The 20,621-nt window shown below is 38.3% G+C and overlaps 1 protein-coding gene across 8 annotated transcripts in view; it reads left to right on the top strand.

Annotated features, from left to right (window-relative positions):
• Positions 1 to 20,621, top strand: part of NT5C2 (5'-nucleotidase, cytosolic II) — a 177,423-nt gene that overhangs the window by 150,579 nt on the left and 6,223 nt on the right. For 5 of the 8 annotated variants that reach the window (XM_074382805.1, XM_039465015.2, XM_074382804.1 and 2 more), the window contains 9 exons: positions 7,257 to 7,374; positions 8,213 to 8,308; positions 8,934 to 8,957; positions 14,634 to 14,725; positions 14,858 to 14,915; positions 16,217 to 16,310; positions 17,189 to 17,242; positions 18,735 to 18,818; positions 20,106 to 20,147. In XM_074382805.1, the coding sequence (XP_074238906.1) occupies positions 7,257 to 7,374; positions 8,213 to 8,308; positions 8,934 to 8,957; positions 14,634 to 14,725; positions 14,858 to 14,915; positions 16,217 to 16,310; positions 17,189 to 17,242; positions 18,735 to 18,818; positions 20,106 to 20,147 (662 nt within the window). Of the gene's footprint in view, positions 1 to 1,863; positions 1,925 to 7,256; positions 7,375 to 8,212; positions 8,309 to 8,933; positions 8,958 to 14,633; positions 14,726 to 14,857; positions 14,916 to 15,117; positions 15,208 to 16,216; positions 16,311 to 17,188; positions 17,243 to 18,734; positions 18,819 to 20,105; positions 20,148 to 20,621 lie in introns of those variants that run through there. The other 3 variants (XM_074382807.1, XM_039465016.2, XM_074382806.1) reach the window with 3 other exon arrangements.

The following is a 20,621-nucleotide window of genomic DNA, read 5'->3' as shown; positions in this document are numbered from 1 at the left end:
CTGCCCGCCTCGGCCTCCCAAAGTGCTGGGATTACAGGCTTGAGCCACCGCGCCCGGCCTATTCTTAATATTTTTTAAACAAATAATTACCATTTAATTTTGTATTTGCTTGCAGTAAACTGAAATTGGCAGTCTCAAACTCCACTTACTTTACTAATTTACACATCTTGTCATTTGGGAGTGTGTTTTACTTTATATTACTAAAAGTATTGCCATGATATTTAGCTTTTTTCTTTTAAGTAAATTAAAATTGAGATCATTTTATGAAATTTGCTTTGAAAATCTAGAAAGATATGAAAATATCTTTTTTAGGTCATTTGTCATCTCTTAGGTTAGAGATAGAATTTTGGCCCAGCTCTATTTAATGTGTTAGGATTTTCATATAGTTTTGGAAAATGGAAAAAAGTTCTCTGGCATTTGTTTATATGAGAATTGGAAAGATCCTATTTAAAATGTTCTTAGTGAAAAATGTGCATTATCATCTTTTCTAGTCAGAGGGCTAGAGAACCAACATCGCATAGCCTACAACTAAATAGATGAGCATGTTGATGTTGATCATACTTACAACATAAAAACAAATAATTATTCTTGGGTGGTTGGATTGCATTTTTGGTTTTCATTGTGACTGCTGTAGTGCTGTAATGCTTTTAGACATTACATCTGGTAATTTCTGCTCTTTGGTTGAGTACCCCAAAAATCCAAGAGTTAGAGGAACCCAGTGACGTGTCTTCAAAAACCTGAATACCTCTAGGGAAAATGACTCCCTATAAAGTTAAACATAATGCATATCTTTAAAGTGTCAGTATATTTAATGGATTATGTATCTTCAACTTAGTTATTTTACTAAGCTAGGTAGTTTCTTTTAACTTTATAGAATACTGTTGGGCGCAGTGGCTCATGCCTGTAGTCCCAGCTCTTTGGGAGGCCAAGGTGGGCAGATCACCTGAGGTTGGGAGTTCAAGACCAGCCTGACAAATACGGAGAAATCCCATCTCTGCTAAAAATACAAAATTAGCCGGTCATGGTGGTGCATGCCTGTAATCCCAGCTACTTGGGAGGCTGAGGCAGGAGAATCGCTTGAACCTGGGAGGTGGAGGTTGTGGTGAGCCAAGATCGCACCACTGCACTCCAGCCTGGGCAACAAGAGTGAAACTTCGTCTCAAAACAAAACAAAACAAAAAAACCTTTGTAGATTACTATACTGGCTTACAAAGGGCAGATTTCCACTGACAGAATCAAAATTTAAAAATTTCCTTCCCTTCCAAATTTAGATACCTGGTTAGATTTTTAGTAGCGTGCAGTTGATTCTAGTCATCTTGATAATGATAACTAGAATCTTGATAATGACTAATCTAGTAGTTAGGTATAGGTAGACTTAGTTAAAGTGGGTACTTGGAAGCAAGATGAAGCTGCTCTGCTTGTTTTTGTATCCTTATTCAGTCTATTTCACTACCCACAGTTCAAGTTTAAACACTGTTTGCCAGCTGCATTCAGTTTCTATCATGTTAGCTTGAAATGTGCTAAAGAAAACTAAGACTTATTTCTGTTTGTCTTTCGACTTAACATTTTAGGATCAGACTTGGCTTGTATTCCAGACTCAGGGTGCCAGAAAAGTAAATAATACACAATAAAACTTAGACTTAACTTCAATACCCTTGTTAACTTCAATACCCTTGTTCTGTTATGGCCAATTAGGCTAATTTTAGTGATAGTCAGGCTTCTAAATTGGAGGGCAGTAGTAACCCCTGTAAATACCAATTTCCAAATGGTATCTCTCTGTTCCAGCCCATCACAACAGTTTTAAAACCAGCTTTTGTTTTTGTTTTTGTTTTCTTTCGTTGCTTTGTTTTGTTTTTTTAACAGGAGAGCCAGTGTAACTCCTTCAAGACTGGAGTGACACACACTGCATCTGCATCTGCCTCATGTGAGTTCTCATTTTGGCAGCAGCATTCTGCTAGGTTGGAACCTCTGTAGAGGTTTGCCCTTTATTTTTCTATATCTATAAAGTATTACATAGTGTGTCTTGGTGGCAGTGGTAAAAAGTGCATGAGAGTTCCAAACTTCCTGCAGAAAGTTTTCTGCTCATTCCAAAGGGACTTTGTCCTTTAACATATATTCTGTCTTATATGAACAGCATTTACTCAAAACAGAGCCCATAACTTTCATCCCAAAAACATAGTTATTTTTGAAGAACTATTTTTTCCTCGCAGATTATGGAGTAAAGAGTATCTTTTTTCTTTTCTTTCTTTCTTTTTTTGAGACGGAGTCTTGCTCTGTTGCCAGGCTGGAGTGCAGTGACACAGTCTCGGCTCACTGCAACCTCCACCTCCTGGGTTCAAGCGATTCTTCCGCCTCAGCCTCCAAGTAGCTGGGACCACAGGCGCGTGCCACCACGCCCAGCTAATTTTTGTATTTTTAGTAGAGATAGAGTTTCACCATGTTGGCCAGGATGGTCTTGATCTCTTGACCTAGTGATCTGTCCACCTCGGCCTTCCAAAGTGCTGGGATTACAGGCGTGAGCCACCGCACCTGGCCTAAGAATATCTTTAAATGCTCTCAATAACTTGAACTTTCAAAGCTTTGGTTGTTTTCTTTATAGTCAAATTATGTAACCTGAGAACACCGTGTGCTGTCCTAGTGGCTGAAGCAGTCCTCTTTTTTGGACTCTAGCCCTTAAAATAGCTGCTTCTTTGTCTTTGGATATTGAGTAACTTGGGGTAGGCCAGAGTACCTTCTGGGAGAAGAAATAAGCAGATAATGTGAAACTATTGCTTGGGTTTTGGAACCACAGAAAGTCATTTGTGAGAGTTGAGCTTGAAGCTGTGCATCATTTACTTGCCACAGTTGTGGGAGAGAAATTGAAATCAGAGCCTTTGCAGCTGTGGAGAGGCATAAAGCTCTAAGTCTGAGGTGATATATATGGTTTTGGTTTTCCATAAATATCTGAGGCTGGCTTTGAAGGGCCTGGTTGATTAAAAAGGGAATTTACTTTTTATATTTTATTTTTATTTTTAAAGGCATGGTGGTACTTACTAAGATTTAGGAATTTTTGCCACCAGCTCACAACAAATGCATTTAGGGACACTTAGAATAAAACATCTACATTCATGCTCTGTGCAGCTGCAGTTCTGCTTCTCTAACCTTGGTTGTACTATCTAGCAGATAATTTAATGACCTGGGAGTTCATGTTGCTGAAATGATTATCCAGGAAGCTTATGAGAAAATGTCAATAGCTTGTAGGTCTTACTGATTAATATAGAGCTTGATGAAATAGATAGTGTTGTCAGGGTAGAACTTGGACTGCCTTTACCAAACTCATTCCCACTTGTGAGTACAGAAGTTTATTTTGGACTAGTTGAAAAAAAAATTGGAGGGAGAGCTGTATGTTTCAACACCCAAGCTTAAGTTCTGATGGCTTATGTATTCTAGAAATTTATTTTTTGCAGTGGTAGTGTATATACTCTGCCACAAAGAGCTTTTGTTTGTTTTTTGAGATGGAGTCTCACTCTGTCATCCTGGCTGTCACCCAGTGGTGGAGTCTTGGGTCACTGTATTCTCCACCTCCTGGGTTCAAGCATTTCTCCTGCCTCAGCCTCCCAGTTAGCTGAGACTACAGGCACTAGCTACCACTCCTGCCTGGCTAATTATTGTTATTTTTGAGTAGAGATGGGGTTTTGCCATATTGGCCGGGGTGGTCTCAAACTCATGACCTCAACTGATCCACCTAGCACTACCAAAGTGCTGGGATTAAAGGTGTGAGCCACCACGCCCAGCCTTACAAACAGCTTTTGGATGAGACTCAGACCTAAATTTTGGCTTCAGCTGATATTTGTACTTGCTACAGAACTTCATGTTGGCAAATGAGGAAGCTACATCATATTTTTAAGAAGTACTCTTGAGTTCATGAGAAAAAGGAAGTATTTCTGTAGGTGGAATTTCTAGAAAGTCACTTCAGTTGAACACTTGGGAAATTCTGCCCTGCGAAAAAGTATAATGTGGCAAGTGTAGTGTTTTTCTGCTATTCTAGGATTTGTGCTGTCAAAATGGAAATTTGAGACTTTTTCTTCTCTGTATTGTTTTTCACTGAAAATTCTGAATAAATTAATTTGAGCTTCAAATCCAGATTGTCTGATAGACATAGGTTTTACTCACTAGTTACTCCATTGCTCTGTAGTTACCTGATTGTCTAACTGGAGAAAATAGCTGATTTAGGAGTGAATGTGTTAAGAGTAATTAAGATTTGTATTTTGTCTCCCACTTTAAGACATATCCAGCAGATTGTCCTTCTGAAAAATTAACAATTGAAAACATTTTATATGGACCAAATCCTATAAGAATAGATGTCAGTAGATTACCCAAATTACTTAGCTATACTGGAATCTTATTTCATTAGATACTGTTTGAAATAAATGGGGCCTTGGTTAGGATTGAGAAATAATTTTTGTTTTATGGAGATTGTATTAAAATGAGATTTACTTGCAACTGGAGTAAGAACGTAGGACATTGAGGAGGGTAAGGTGAGAGTGGTTATACTTTTAACATAACTCAAATTTACAACAGTAGGTGCCATGCCTTATGGTTTTATGGTACACCAGCTCTTTATTAGTGTATATAGCACTTTATTTTTTAAACCACAGTGTACATCATATAGATTTAGGAATTCCACACTTAAGTCTTCAAGTTTTTTTTTAGGGGGAGTAGAGAGGATGAAGCAGGAGTTAAGGGAAAGAAGGTAATATAGCCAGTTTTGAAAACGTTAGCCATGGCTGGGTGTGGTGGCTCAGCCTGTAATCCCCAGCAGTTTGGGAGGCTGAGGTGGTCAGATCACTTGAGGTCAGGAGTTTGAGACCAGCCTGGCCAACATGGTGAAACTACCATCTCAACTAAAAATACAAAAATTAGCTGGGTGTGGTGGCGGGCACCTGTAATCCCAGCTACTTGGGAGGCTGAGTCACGAGAATCGCTTGGATCCGGTAGGCAGAGGTTGCAGTGAGTTGAGATCATGGCCACTGCACTCCAGCCCTGGCAGCAGAGCGAGACTCCAACTCGGGAAAAAAAAAAAAAAAGAAAATGTTAGCCAGGGTTAGCATTAGCATTAAGTTATTAATACGCTTGCAATAAAAAAAGAAATAAAGATGGCTTTTTTGGCATTGTTCTGATGAGATGAAACTCAAGTCTTTCTTAAAAGACCTTAAAAATTTTAGGCTTCTGGTTTTAAAATCTGACAAATATTTATTAAAGGATTTTGAAAGCCCAGCTTGCAATTTAAAAAATAGATATACATAATATAAGTTTTAAAGGTACAGGAGGTACATGACAGTCTCCTTCCCTGTCTCTTAAAGGCCACTCTGTTCCCTTCCTAGGAGGCAACTAGTATTACTGTTCTTTATTTTCAGAACTATTGTACAGGATTGTTTTTGGAAAGGGAAAATTGAATCGCACTCATTAAAATATTAGCACCAACTTTGGATAGGTATACTAACTGCAATGAGAAATCTGTTTGAGCCATAAGCTAAAGATGTTAATAGTAGATGGAAGAACTATCATAATATAAAAATAGTTGCCATTATGAGATTACAAGAATAGGATGGATATTTTTGCTTCATTTGCTATTTAGCAAGCTGGCAGGTCTTTTTAGTTATTTTTTTATTTTATTATTATTATTATTTTTTGAGACGGAGTTTCACTCTTGTTACCCAGGCTGGAGTGCAATGGTGCGATCTCGGCTCACCGCAACCTCCGCCTCCTGGGTTCAGGCAATTCTCCTGCCTCAGCCTCCCGAGTAGCTGGGATTACAGACACACGCCACCATGCCCAGCTAATTTTTGTATTTTTAGTGGAGACAGGGTTTCACCATGTTGACCAGGATGGTCTCGATCTCTCGACCTCGTGATCCACCCGCCTCGGCCTCCCAAAGTGCTGGGATTACAGGCTTGAGCCACCACGCCTGGCTAGTTATTATTTTTAATATGGCTTACTCACTTCTGGAGACTGATGGAGTCTTACCTAAATATTTCATTTGGAGGAAACTTATTTAAAGGAGCAATATTTTCTTTATGCTTGAATTTCAGTAATAACTCTAAAGAGTTTTTTCGTTATGGAAAATTTCAGACATATACAGTATTAGACAGAACCCCCCCATTGCCTGAAATTCCCGTTCTTTGACCTGTAACAAACTCAGCGCTCCTTTGGCGGATAAGGAGAGATTTTGTTTTATACACATTTGCATATACCCATCCTGCCATACTTCTAATAAAATGAATGATAATTCTTCAATATCTTTCTTTTCTTTTTTTTTTTTTTTTTTTGAGACAGAGTCTCGCTCCGTTACCCAGGCTGGAGTGCACTGGTGTGATCTCAGCTCACTGTAACCTCCATGCCTTGAGTTCAAGCAATTCTCCCACCTCAGCCTCCTGGGTAGCTAGGAAAACTGGTGCATGCCACCACTCCCAGCTAATTTTTTGTATTTTAATAGAGACAGTGTTTCACCATGTTGGCCAGGCTGGTCTTGAACTCCTCACTTCAAGTGATCTGCCCGCCTCAGCTTCCAAAAGTGCTGGGATTACAGGCATGAGCCACAACGCCTGACCAGTTCTTCAGTGTCTAATTCCCAGTTCATAGATTTCCCTAATTGTTGCAAACGTCTTTTTATGGTTGGTTTATAGTAATAGCTTGGAAAATACAGTTTTGATGGCATACATTGTTAGATCCGATACAGAAAACAGTTAATCATATTGATTGGAGAAGGCATATAAAGCAACTACCAAGCCAGAAAGGAATTCCAAAAATAGATTATTTTAAAAGTTCATTTTGAAGGATTTCTGTACCAATTATGCACAACAGCAAAGCCTTCAACATATATAGACCTCCCTTACCTAGTTTTCTATGTACTTTTATTCTCACTATTAATATCACAGCTATGCATATTCATTTTTTTTAAAATTGTGGAAATGAAAGAATAAAGGGAAAAAATGTTTGGAATAGGTTTCCTGAGAATGAAGGAACTATACTGAATGGTTTGATAATTCAGCTTGTTGTTAGGCTCCTGCTATGTAATCTGACCTATTTCCACAGACTAACAATTGAGTTCTCTAATTACTTGGGGCAGTACAGAACGTGGAGTGTGAGGGGGAAGAAGAAAAATGGCAGAATTAGAAGGGAGGAAGAATTGGGAAAGAGCAGAAATTCATTCATTAGCATTCTGTTTTAATTGGCTGTTCTTTCTGCTAACTAATGAAAACCTCCTCTTTGTGCAGTGTACAAGTCCCCGGAGTATGAGTCCCTTGGTTTTGAGCTTACTGTGGAGAGATTAGTTTCTATTGGCTATCCCCAGGAGTTGCTCAGCTTTGCTTATGATTCTACATTCCCTACCAGGTAATTTTTCAAGATATTTTTGGATTAAGACTACTTCCCTTACCCTCCAAATTAGACATTCCAAATTCATCCTTAAACAACAACAACAAACCCCTGAAAAACATTGAATAATTCTTTGTTGTTTTTTTTGGTTGGTTGGTGTTGATTGTAAAATTACCATGAACTTTTCATATACACCATATCTTTGTGTTCCTGAATTAAACTCAGTTTATACACCATATCTGGGTGTTCCTGAAATAAGCTCAGTTTATTGCAACTGAGGAAGACCCACTTATGGGTAAAAAGGAGGATTACAAAAACTGATGGGCAGTAATCACAGGTGTTCCTATTTGGGGCTGTTGGCAAACAGGTACTTGTTTTTGTAATACACTTAACATGATAGAAGCTTGGCAGTTTGCATTTCTGGATTTGATAGAGAATATTTAGGATTAAGAAAATGATGTTTATTTGAGATGCTGTTGTATGTGTCCCACATACAACATCTAATGGAGGAAAATATAAGCCTTCTCAGTTGTCCAAGAAAAAAGCCTATGTTTTAGAGTGGTACCAGCTTTAGGAAGAGGAATTTTGTTTATACCTTGTTTGATTAAGCTCTTACTTCTTACAGAAAACAATTAAGATATCTGTCTGGACAGAGTCAATATTTTTTAGTTGCTTTAGAATTAGTTTTTAAGACTTTACTTACTTTAGCCCCGGAAGTTATATCGTTTTTGGACATATTTGGGTTGCTACAAAGTTTGAATTAGATGAGGTTGGTTCATGATGATTTAATAGTACTACATAAAATTATTGCCTGTATTACTTTGCATTATCAACAGTGTTCTTCATTTTCACATAGGGGACTTGTCTTTGACACACTATATGGAAATCTTTTGAAAGTCGATGCCTATGGAAACCTCTTGGTCTGTGCACATGGATTTAACTTTATAAGGGGGTGAGTACAAAGAACCTTTAGCCTCTTTATAATGTTGTAGTCAAACAGTATGAAGATGACATTGTCTCCCCAGATATATTTCCCTATTCCTTTTCGTCATAAAGAGCAAATTCCCTTACATAAGATTAGTTAACATTTATTAGGCAGTCAGAACCCAAACTGACATATAGTTAGCAATTACATTTTGTTTAAATTAAGTGCCTTCCAATTATACAGCGTACAATAAGACTAACCTTGGCCAGGCATGGTGGCTCATGCCTGTAATCCCAGCACTTTGGGAGGCTGAGGCGGGTGGATCACAAGCTCAGGAGCTCAAGGCCAGCCTGGCCAATATGGTGAAACCCTGTCTCTACTAAAAATACAAAAATTAGCCAGGCGTGGTGGTTCACGCCTGTAGTCCCAGATACTTGGGAGGATGAGGCAGGAGAATTGCTTGAACCTGGGAGGCAGAGGTTGTAGTGAACAGAGATGATGCCACTGCACTCCAGTCTGGGCGACAGAGCGAGACTGTCTCAAAAACAAAAACAAAAACAAAAAACCTAATCTTGAAATTTACCCATAAGAACTTTAGTAGTTTTGACTTCTTTGAAATTCTAAGATTTTTATTTTCTTCTTTCTAATACAGTTCTCAGGTAGCTGTTCAGAAGAGGTATGTATATAAAAATGCTTTGAAAAATTTTAAACTACAGCAATTTAAATGATTAAGAGATTTTTAAATAGCTAATACATTATTTTTTAGATTCTAATGAACATCTCCAGACATTTGATTGTGTCATTAAAAACATTTTAAACATAAGGTTAAAATGAATATGTGGTAATAATATTTAAAACAAGGAGGCTGGGCGTGGTGGCTGACGCCTGTAATCCCAGCACTTTGGGAGGCCGAGGTGGGTGGATCACCTGAGGTCAGGAGTTTGAGACCAGCCTGGCCAACATGGAGAAACCTCATCTCTAAAAAAATAACAAAATTAGCCGGGCGTGGTGGCGTATGCCTGTAATCCCAGCTACTCAGGAGGCTGAGGCAGGAGAATCACTTGAACCTGGGAAGCGGAGGTTGTGGTAAGCTGAGATTGCACCATTGCACTACAGCCTGGGCAACAAGAGCGAAACTCTGTCTCAAAAATAATAAAAATAAAAAAATAAGGATAAGCTTATTTTCAAAATAAAAATGTTTCCACTATTGTCACTAATTTGAACTTTTCACCCTAGTAAACAGCAGATGAAATTTAGTATCTACTTTTTTGTGTATGTGAAAGGTCCCAATATTTTCTCTAAAAATCATAATGCCACAATTTGATAACTTCTGTAACTGTAGCTTTACAGTTAAACATTTTCTCTACTGTTATGCTACCTTATTTACTATTGACATTGTCTTAGGGTCAGAACAACAGCTCCTAAACAGAATAGGATGTGTGTCAGTCCCTCATGTAACTTTTCCATTTACTATTCATTCTTGATGGCAGGATAGGAAAAACACGAGGCTACATTGAAATGTTTAAAAATAAGTGTCTTTTTTTGTGATAAGAGGCACATAAACTGGCTGAAATTGTACCAGAGCTCCCTTTGGATTTGAGGTCTCAAGATGCTGCTTAGAAATGAAGCATTTGATATAAGACTCTTCATTTGGCATTACTGACAATACACAGGCACAGAGATCTCCATGTATACATAGTAAGAATAGTGTGAAGTAAACACCCATCTTGACACATCTGGGCAGGCCATTGTTACATCTACCTTTCCTTCACTGTTTCTTTCATGAGGGGTTTGTTCAGGATCCGTGAATATCGGGAAACAGGATTCAGAATATGAAGTGATTATAGGTTGTATTAGTAATTTAAGCTATTTTATACACTGATATTGTCATCATAATTCAGAATCTCAAGATGAACCAGGGTTCTATTAGGTCTAAAAAGGAATTTTTGCATTTTGAGGGAGGGGTAGGCAGAGAAGAAAAGAGAAGCAGTTTGATAAATTAGTACTATGATCACATTTACTAACTCAAGATCCACAGACTTCCTCTCTTACCCTAAATAAGCCAGTAAAGTTTCTACATAGCTCCTTTCCCGAATGCATTTAATAGTGTTTCAAAAATAAGTCATTTATGAGTAAATGCAGAATTATCTAAACAGCACTTAGCACTGTTCAGTCTTTAGAGTTAAAAAGAAAAGTTGGCCTAGCACAGTGGCTCATGCCTGTAATCTCAGCACTTTGGGAGGGCAAGGCAAGAAGACTGCTTGAGCCTAAGAGTTCAAGACCAGCAGTAAAGTGAAACCCCATCTCTACAAATATCAAAAATTAGCTGGGCATGGTGGTGCATGCCTATGTATGGTCCCAGGTACATGGGAGATTGAGGCAGGAGGATTGCTTGAACCCAGGAGGTTGAGGCTGCAGTGAGCTGTGTTCACACCACTGTACTACAGCCTGGGCAACAGAGCAAGACCCTGTCTCAAAAAAATAAAAATAAATTAATAAAATTAAAATGCCTATGAAAAGAGACTGAAGATGGAGAGAAAGGAAGAAATAGTTATCAAAGCTATTACAGTGGTAGACAAGGCTGGAAAAGAAGGGCTCCATCAGGCTTTGCTAATGAGTTAGGACCTTAATAACACTTCTTTATTCTGTGGGTCATAGAAAGTAATCTGTGTGATAACTGTTTTCTTCCCAGTCCAAGTGTAGCTTTCTTCTTTTATGATACATTACCTCCCCCACGTTGATTTTTATTTTAAATATATACTAGTGTGATTTGACACTGAGTTTACAGTGTAATTGCTAACTATATTTATAAATCAATTTGGGTTCTAACTGCCTAATAAATGTTAGCTATCTTTATGTAAAGAAATTTTTCTTTACTGATGGAGGGAATAGGCAAGTATATTATATCTAAGGAGATAGTGCCAGCTTATTAAACCTGACTGAAAAAGTATATTTTTATTGTTACCTTCCACCTTACTTTTCATTAAAAAAAATCTTGGAAAGCTAGATGATGAGGTACTCTACAAAGTTATTCATTATTGGGAACTCTCATTTCAGAAGAGTGATTAAGACAGGGAGCTAATGTGATTTTATATGTCTCACTGGAGTTTTTGCCATTTGTAGTTAACAAACCCAAGCAGGAATTTATCCAGGTTACTCTGAGTGTGAACTTTAAATTTGATTTCCTTTATTTAGATTGTTAATCTCCATGTATTCACTGTCATAATTGTATATTTTTATATTTCAGTATTTTTCCCTTTTAGTTTCTCTGAAATGTTTTCTTTTAGAAGTGTTTCTGGATCTTTAACAAATTCTGTTTCACCAGCTTTTTTTCTTTTAAATCCTGAATTTTCTTCATGGTTCTGTTCTGTCTCTTCTCTTCCTTCCTTGCACATTAAGTGACTTCATCTCCTCATACTTTTCATGATTCCATCGAGTATCTGTACACAGATGATCTCAGTTATCTCTCAAGTCTGAATCTCTGTTTTAAGTTCTTGACCGGCCGGGTGTGGTGGCTCAAACCTGTAATCCCAGCACTTTGGGAGGCCGAGGCGGGCAGATCACGAGGTCAAGAGATCGAGACCATCCTGGTCAACATGGTGAAACCCCATCTCTACTAAAAATACAAAAAATTAGCTGGGCATGGTGGCGCACGCCTGTAATCCCAGCTACTCAGGAGGCTGAGGCAGGAGAATTGCCTGAACCCAGGAGGCAGAGGTTGTGGTGAGCCGAGATCGTGCCATTGCACTCCAGCCTGGGTAACAAGAGTGAAACTCGGTCTCAAAAAAAAAGTTCTTGACCTTTGTTTCTAGTTGCCTGATAAAAATCTGTTTACTTCAAGTTTAGTATAGCCAAAATAGAACTACTGTGACATCACTTCTTACCTAGTTTTCATATTTCTGTTCATAGTACCAACCACCTCTCAGAGAAACCATAGCATCAACATCATCTATGACTCTTAATGTCCCCCCTGCCAGATCTGCTCAGTTTGCTGGGTTTTATTTTACCTTGGTAATCTCTCTTAAATATATTCTTCCCTTTAATTTCCTGGGTCACCACTCTAGAACAGGCCCTGCTGTTCTCATTTGGACTACTGCAATAACACCTAACTGATCCCAGTACTTTGTATCAAATTAGCTTTTGCTAAAAAATAGGCCGGGTACTGACTCCTGTAATCCCAGCACTTTGGAAGGCTGAGGTAGGCAGATCACTTGAGCCTGGGAGTTTGAGGCCAGATTTAGCAACATGGCGAAACCCCATTTCTACAAAAAATTTTTAAAAATTAGCCAGGCACTGTGGTGTGCGCCTGTAGTCACAGCTACTCAGGAAGCTGAGGTAGAAGGATTGCTTTGAGCCCAGGCTGTTGAGGCTGCAGTAAGCCAAGTGGTGACAGAGTGAAATGTTGTCTCAAAGTATATATACATGTAAATTAAAAATAAAGGCTAGGCGTGGTGGCTCCTGCCTGTAATCCCAGCACTTTGCGAGGCTGAGGTGGGCGGATCAATCACTATGTCAGGAATTGGAGACCAGCCTTGACCAATATGGTGAAACCCCGTCTCTACTAAAAATACAAAAATTACCTGGGTGTGGTGGCACACGCCTGTAATCCCAACTACTCAGGAGGCTGAGGCAGGAGAATTACTTGAACCTGGGAAGCAGAGGTTGCAGTGAGCTGAGATCGTGCCACCGCACTCCAGCCTGGGTGACAGAGCAAGACATGTCAAATAAATAAATAAATAATTTAATGCCTTAACATCTGATGTATCTTATACACACATACATACACACACACATATACTTACTGTGTACTCACAAAAATTAAAAAAAAAAAAATTTAGTGGCTTTAAATGGTGACCATTTTATTTAACTCAAAATTCTGAGAGTGTCTGGATTTGGTGGCACACACCTGTAATCCCAGTACTTTCAGAGGCCAAGGCAGCTGGATCATTTGAGATCAGGAGTTTGAGACTATCCGGGCCAACATGGTGAAACTCCATCTCTAATAAAATACAAAAAAAAAACTAGCTGGGCATGGTAGTGCATGCCTGTAATCCCAGCTACTCAGGAGGCTGAGGCAGGAGAATCGCTTGAACCCAGGAGATGGAGATTGCAGTAAGCTGAGATCACGCCACTGCACTCCAGCCTGGGCAACAGAGTAAGACTGCCTCAGGAAAGAAAGAAAAAAGAAAATTCTGAGAGTCAACTGGGAGATTCTGGGGTTGCACAGCTGATATCTCTAGGCTTTTTCACATGTCTGTGGTTAGCTGTTGGTTAACTGGCAGCTGATCTAGAATGGCCTTATGCACATTCTGGCATTGGTAGGCTGTTGGCGAAGTACTTCATTTCTATGTGTAGCCTTCTGTCTTCCAGCAGACTGTCTCACTCTTCATGCACATAGTAGTCTTGGAGTTTCAAGTGCTGTGAGGGAGAGTAAGCCCCAGTATACAAATGCTTTTCTAGGTTTCTGTTTGGATCCCATTTGCTGCTATATAAGCCTATATGCAAGGATAGAGAAATAGACTGTGTTCTAATGGGGAGAGCCACAAAATTGCATCACAGAGACAGGAAGAATTTGTGGCCATTGTTGCAGTGCATCACATTGTCTTTCTCCAATTTATTCTAAGACAGTCACTATGTTAATTTTGTTTTACAACTCAGCTCCCATGGGATTATCCCTCTGCTTTAAAACTGTCAGTAGGGCCCTCTTACCCCAAAATGGTGTAGGACAGTAGCTTAATCTGCCTTAACCCATCTTTCTAGCTTAATTTTTCTCTGCTTCCCTTTCATTACCCAAATTGGACTAGTTTCACAACTGGTCCATCTAGCCTTTAAGGCGCAGCTCATATGCCAGCACGTGCATGAATCTTTTCTAGATTTTCCTCTCTTTAGTCCTCACATTTGCTTCTACCCCTTAAGTTCAGTGGTGTTCCCTTCTTTGGTTTTCTCGTAGCTTTTTGCACCTCTCTTGTAGTAGTTGTGATTTTTTTTTTTTTACCTCACAGTTACATGTGTATGTGAGCTACTTCCCCACCACACTGACAATTCTATTAAGAGACAGAACCTAAGCTGAACATCACACCTGTAGTCCCAGCAACTTGGGAGGCTGAGGTGGGAAGTACTGCTTCAGCCCAGGAGTTTGAGTCCAGTCTGGGCAAAATAGCAAGACTCTGTCTTTAAAAAAATTAAAGAGCTGGAACCTGAACTCATTCGTCTTCATAGCTGGCCATGCTTAATGTTTGGAATCCTATCTTGCATATAGCCATCAAAATAATTGAATGAATCTTTTAATAATGTTACTTCCCAATTATTATGTTATTTTTAAAGTCAGTTAATTTTTAAATTTTTCTTTCAGACCAGAAACTAGAGAACAGTATCCAAATAAATTTATCCAGCGAGATGATACTGAAAGATTTTACATTCTGAACACACTATTCAACCTACCAGGTAGATTCATTCTATGCTTGTTTACACTGATGCTTTTCCTTCTGTGACCATTAGTCTCTGTTCAAGGGAGATAATGAAATAAGTTTGAATTATTTCATTGTAGCTTATGAATATCTGTTCTTCATTTTTCAGAGACCTACCTGTTGGCCTGCCTAGTAGATTTTTTTACTAATTGTCCCAGATATACCAGGTATGTATATATTATAATTTTTTTTTCCAATTGATTTTTAAAATTAATGTACAGGGTTTTAGAGAACTGGCCATTGTAGGTCTTTTCTGCTTTTCTAAAGTGAATTTAGTGCTAGTGAGAGATGCCACATTGCCAGCCTGAGAGATGGGACAGCACCAGCAGCTCCATGCAGGCTCTCACCTCCCACACGGCCCCTCTCCTTGCCAGTGTGCTGCAGCCACCACTTCTGATTGGCTTCTCCTGGGAATGAAGACGGCCAGCAGAGGTGCTAATTGTGACAACTGAGTGGGAGGTTTGTGTGATGATTATCTGTCCGAGCAGAATTACACTAAAACCCCCCAACTCATTTCACAGCAGCTACCCAAGAGCCATTCAGGGATGGTAATTTGATTCCCAGGCCCGGCAAGATTTGATTAGGAATAAATACTGTGTATCTTACCAGAGGTAAAATTTTGCGTAAGTCTTAAACAAGTTATCCTCTCCCTTTAGAGAGAATTATATAGCCAATACTGAAAGTTTAGCCTTATATGCCAGAGTTGGCTAACTTCATATCCTCTTTGGGCTTTATCCACTTCAAAACACTAAATTTTGGTTGGGCGCGGTGGCTCACGCCTGTAATCCCAGCACTTTGGGAGGCCGAGGCGGGTGGATCACGAGGTCAAGAGATCGAGACCATCCTGGTCAACATGGTGAAACCCCGTCTCTACTAAAAATACAAAAATTAGCTGGGCATGGTGGCGCGTGCCTGTAGTCCCAGCTACTAGGGAGGCTGAGGCAGGAGAATTGCTTGAACCCAGGAAGCGGAGGTTGCGGTGAGCCGAGATCGTGCCATTGCACTCCAGCCTGGGTAACAAGAGCAAAACTCAGTCTCAAAAAAAAAAAAAAAAAAAAAAAAAAAAATTTGGTGGAAAGCTGAGCTAAATAAAAAATGGACAGTACTTTTGTACTTAGGGACGGTGTCAGAAAACTCAGGGTGGAAAGAACCTAAATGACCAATTTTAAGTTTTAAATGTTTCTTCAACCTGTTTCTAAAAAGTGATTAAAAAAAAATTGACATTTTTGTAGCTTCCATTCAGTATATTTTTCTATCACTTTGTATTTGTTCACAATTGTATTCCATTGAATGCTATGGCTATTTCTGGTGGTGAGAATGGACTTTGATTAGGGAGTAATTATTTCCTAATTAGCCACAGCCTTTACCCATGTGATATGGAAACTTTGGGTCCCCTGGGAGTTTTTTGATATATATTTTATTTGCCCTGTTTTGGATCCCCTGTCATGTTCTTTTTATCTTTCTGTAGTTGTGAAACAGGATTTAAAGATGGGGACCTCTTCATGTCCTACCGGAGTATGTTCCAGGATGTAAGAGATGCTGTTGACTGGGTTCATTACAAGGTACCAAGAAACTGCTGCTTCACCTGCTCGCTTTCTGGCATGTATTTTATGGCCTGGCATTAACTTTCCAAAAGGAGCAGAATATTTCCTTTGTTTAAAAAAAGAAAAAATGGATTTGCCCCCTAGTGATAGCTCTCTAGAATACATTGGTTCTTGTCTTCGGTCTCCGAGGTAATGTTGATCTTTCCCCAGTGATGGTGTTTGGCTTTTGGATTTTATTTTAGTTTGCATTTCTCAAACTTAGAAGAGGTTTTACTGTATTTCATTATACTTCACATAGCCTTTGCGGATGGCAGTGGTCCATTTTTTTGTCCAGATACCTCCCACCTAATAATATTAAATTTACATTTATTATAAACTGTATTGAATCAAATATGAAATGCCTTTTAATTTCAAATTTAAAATAGAAACTGTTTTATATTTTGAAGACAAATTTTATAGGCAGGGTTGCAACAAATGATACCTGCTACTTTTTCCTGACCTTTTCTAGTTTTTCCACTTTACCATTTTGGTAAATCCTTAAGAAATGCATTTGAGGCTGTGGCTCATGCCTGTAATCCCAGCAGTTTGTGAGGCTGAGGCAGGTGGACTGCTTGAGCTCAAGCCCTGTCTCTACAAAAAGTTCAAAAAATTAGCCAGGCATGTTGATGTGTACCTGTGGTCCCAGCTAGTTGGGAGGCTGCAGTGGGAGGATGACCTGAGCTTGGGGAGGTTGAGGCTGCAGTGAGCTGTGCTCGCACCACTGCACTCTAGCATGGGCAATAGGGTATCCTTGTGTCAAAAAAAAAAATGATTTGGTTTGATTAGTAAACACAATTTTTTGTATAAATTACATGTTAAAAACTGATTTTGTTAATTCCTTTGTTTTCTTCCCCTAGGGCTCCCTTAAGGAAAAGACAGTTGAAAATCTTGAGAAGTATGTGGTCAAAGATGTAAGTAATACAGGCGAAAATAGATCTGCACAATAGCTCATTTTACCTGTTAGGGAAATAATTAACAAGCTAATTTATAAAGAAATGGACAAAGGAAGGTATTTCTTTGTCTTGGCATAGTATAATCTCCAAGGTATAATCACCAAGAATTTTCAGCTAGAGCACAGGTCTTTGTAGAGTTTTTCCTGTTTGTTGGTAGGCAGGAAGACTCAGTATTTCATTTGTTTGTTTACCTTCAATTATAGTAACAGCAGCTAGAGGTTTACTGTATGCACATCACCATGCTAAGTGATTACATGCATTATGCCATTTAATCTGTTGTATAACCCTGAGTTAGGTTTATTGTTAACTCTGTTTTATAGAGAAAAAAATCTGAGAAATAGAGGGATTAAATAACGTGTCAAAGGTCACATAGTAAGTAGTAAAGCTAAGTCACACCTAAATCTTAACTACTGCACTAGATCATCTCAAAAACGTGCATATATATTACTGTTATTTAAAATCCTTTAACCTGTCAACAGAGAGTAATGAGGAAAGCTTTAAAATACCTTAAAAGGCAGTAGTAGGAAACCAGATAAATTTTTTTTTTTAATCTGTGGTTAATAGTATTGTACAAATGTTAATTTCATACTTTTGATAATTGTACTGTGGTTAAGTAAGATACTAATATTAAGGGAAACTGGAAGAATACATGGGAACTCTACTATTTTCACAACTTTTCTGTAAGTCTAAAAGTGTTTTAGAATAAACATTAAACACACATAGTGCCCCAAGATGACATACTTCTTTCTTTTCCTACAGAGTAAAAGTAGCAGAATACAGTATTTTCTCAAAGTACTGTGGTAAAGATTTCTTGTTTTCAGTTTTTGTGCCTCCTATTTTCACCTACCTCCCTTACTGTTTTGTGAAAGAACACTGAATGGGGAGGGTCCAGGAGAATTTGAGTGAAGGAACAAAGATATTTTTCTTTCCAGGCAAATGAGGAATTAGAATTTCCTCATTTAAGTGCCATGGGTGTGGGTATTTCTAGGTAGCATCTGCATATGTCATTTCATTTTGCAAGGTGTTTTATAAAACCATAGTATACATACTGAAGCCATATCTAATAATCTCTATGTAGAACATTTGCTGATGATGTTTAAATCAGCCTCTCCCTAACTCTAACACACCTCACATACTTGAAGAAATCTCAAGGTAATTTCAACTCTTTCCTGAGGCAGACATATGAAGAAGGTAGAGATATGTTAACAGCAATATAACCCTTATAAATATGCATATCATTTTACAAGTAAATCTATTATATATACCGTATATACTACATATGTTAATACTTTATTTATAGTGATAATGTGGGCTTTTAAATGCAAAATTCTGAATACAACTAACCCTTAAAAGCCTCCCCCATTCCTGTTGTGGTGGACAGAAATCCTGTATATGACAGCCAAAGTTCAAAAGTAAGAATGTTTGTTTTTGTGTTTCACTCACATTTTAGGGAAAATTGCCTTTGCTTCTGAGCCGGATGAAGGAAGTAGGGAAAGTATTTCTTGCTACCAACAGTGACTATAAATATACAGATGTAAGTGCTTAATGTTTATGTTTGTGTATTTATGCAGAGGAATTATTTTGGCCTAAAGAACTGCAAAGACGATGAGGAGGATAGAAGTTCATCCAGTGAAAGTAGTTTCTTGCCATCTCATTTTCAAAGCAGAGTAAAAAGGCAAAAATATACAGAATAAGAGTGGTTCTCAAAATTTTCTAAAAATTTAACTATTTTCACTGATTATAAATTGGCTACTTGAAATTTTAATCTTGGGGTTATTTAAAACATTTGTAAACATTAAAATGACTTTTGTCTCTTTGGAGCATCATTTCTATGAACTTGAGCAGTCACACCCTTTATTGATGTGTGCCTGTGACTTCCCTGCTACCGGAAAACCTGCAGCAATAGATGGTGCAAAGATGTTTTGGCTCTTAGTCATCAAAATCTACTACCTCTTAATAAGAGTTTATCCCCATGATTAAAGCATGTGGAAAAACTGATCTAACTCCTTAGTTTCATCTTTCTTTTGCTGCGACACTTAAAAGTTTATAGTAGTAGCAAGAAGTCCCATTTCCCTTAATTTGCTGTACAGATAAATTTGATTTAGATACCTAGTGATTTGTAGTAAAGTTTTATATAAACCATTGGTTTGTAGACTTAGTTGGTCTAGGGATGATAGTAGCGAAGCCAAGGTAATACGTTATTTCTGTGTAAGTCATTCGTTTTCTCTATACCCCTACCTCATATGCTCCTTACCTCCAAATGTGTGTTCAAAAACATCTTCCAGAGGAAGTATGTATCCTCCCTGAAAATGTCAGAAGCTTTTCTTTTTGGTATGGTAAAGCATTAATTTCCTGGCTTCTGCTGCCATGATTTCATAAAGTTTAGAGAAATCAAGAATGTGAGCCGGGCGCGGTGGCTCAAGCCTGTAATCCCAGCACTTTGGGAGGCTGAGGCGGGTGGATCACGAGGTCAAGAGATCGAGACCATCCTGGTCAACATGGTGAAACCCTGTCTCTACTAAAGATACAAAAAATTAGCTGGGCATGGTGGCACGTGCCTGTAATCCCAGCTACTCAGGAGGCTGAGGCAGGAGAACTGCTTGAACCCAGGAGGCGGAGGTTGCAGTGAGCCGAGATCGTGCCATTGCACTCCAGCCTGGGTAACAAGAGCGAAACTCCATCTCAAAAAAAAAAAAAAGAATGTGATGAATCCTATGTTGAAAAATAGATGTTTTATGAAAAGCTTATAAATTTCTTTAGGTTATATGCCTTTTACAAAAGTAGTATATGGACCTTAGGCTAATTTTTTTTTTTTCCCCAGAAAATTATGACTTACCTGTTTGATTTCCCACATGGCCCCAAGGTAATATATGTGACTCAATAGACCATTGCTTTGATACTAATGAATGCATTTAATCTTTCTGGAATATTGAGGGGGAAAGAATTTTTCAGAACTCACCCAGAAGAGTTCTTCTTTTTAAGCTTATTGTCTAATCTTTATTAACATTAGAAGTAATCTAGGAGCTAGTAGAATTTAAAATCAAATTGCTAATTTAGAGTGCAACTTGAAAAAAAAAATGAAAAAAAAAAAAAAAAAAAAAGAAAATAGAGTGCAACTTGAATACTTAGTAGACAGAAATAAAGGGATATTCATGTGCTATTTAGTAGGATGGGATCAGAACAATTTTAAGCCCAAGAAGTTCTATGCAGAATTGCTAAGTTTGTGTGGCAATGAAAGGAATTTTCAGGTTGTGAAAGATACTGGATTAACAGAAAAAGAAAATGTGTGTATATTCTTGACAACTTCTACATTTTACATTAGTTGTTGCTAAGTTTT

The sequence above is a fragment of the Saimiri boliviensis genome, chromosome 12 (assembly GCF_048565385.1).
Source record: "Saimiri boliviensis isolate mSaiBol1 chromosome 12, mSaiBol1.pri, whole genome shotgun sequence".
In the NCBI taxonomy this organism is placed as follows: Eukaryota; Metazoa; Chordata; class Mammalia; order Primates; family Cebidae; genus Saimiri; species Saimiri boliviensis.
This window is presented reverse-complemented; position numbering and strand designations above follow the sequence as displayed.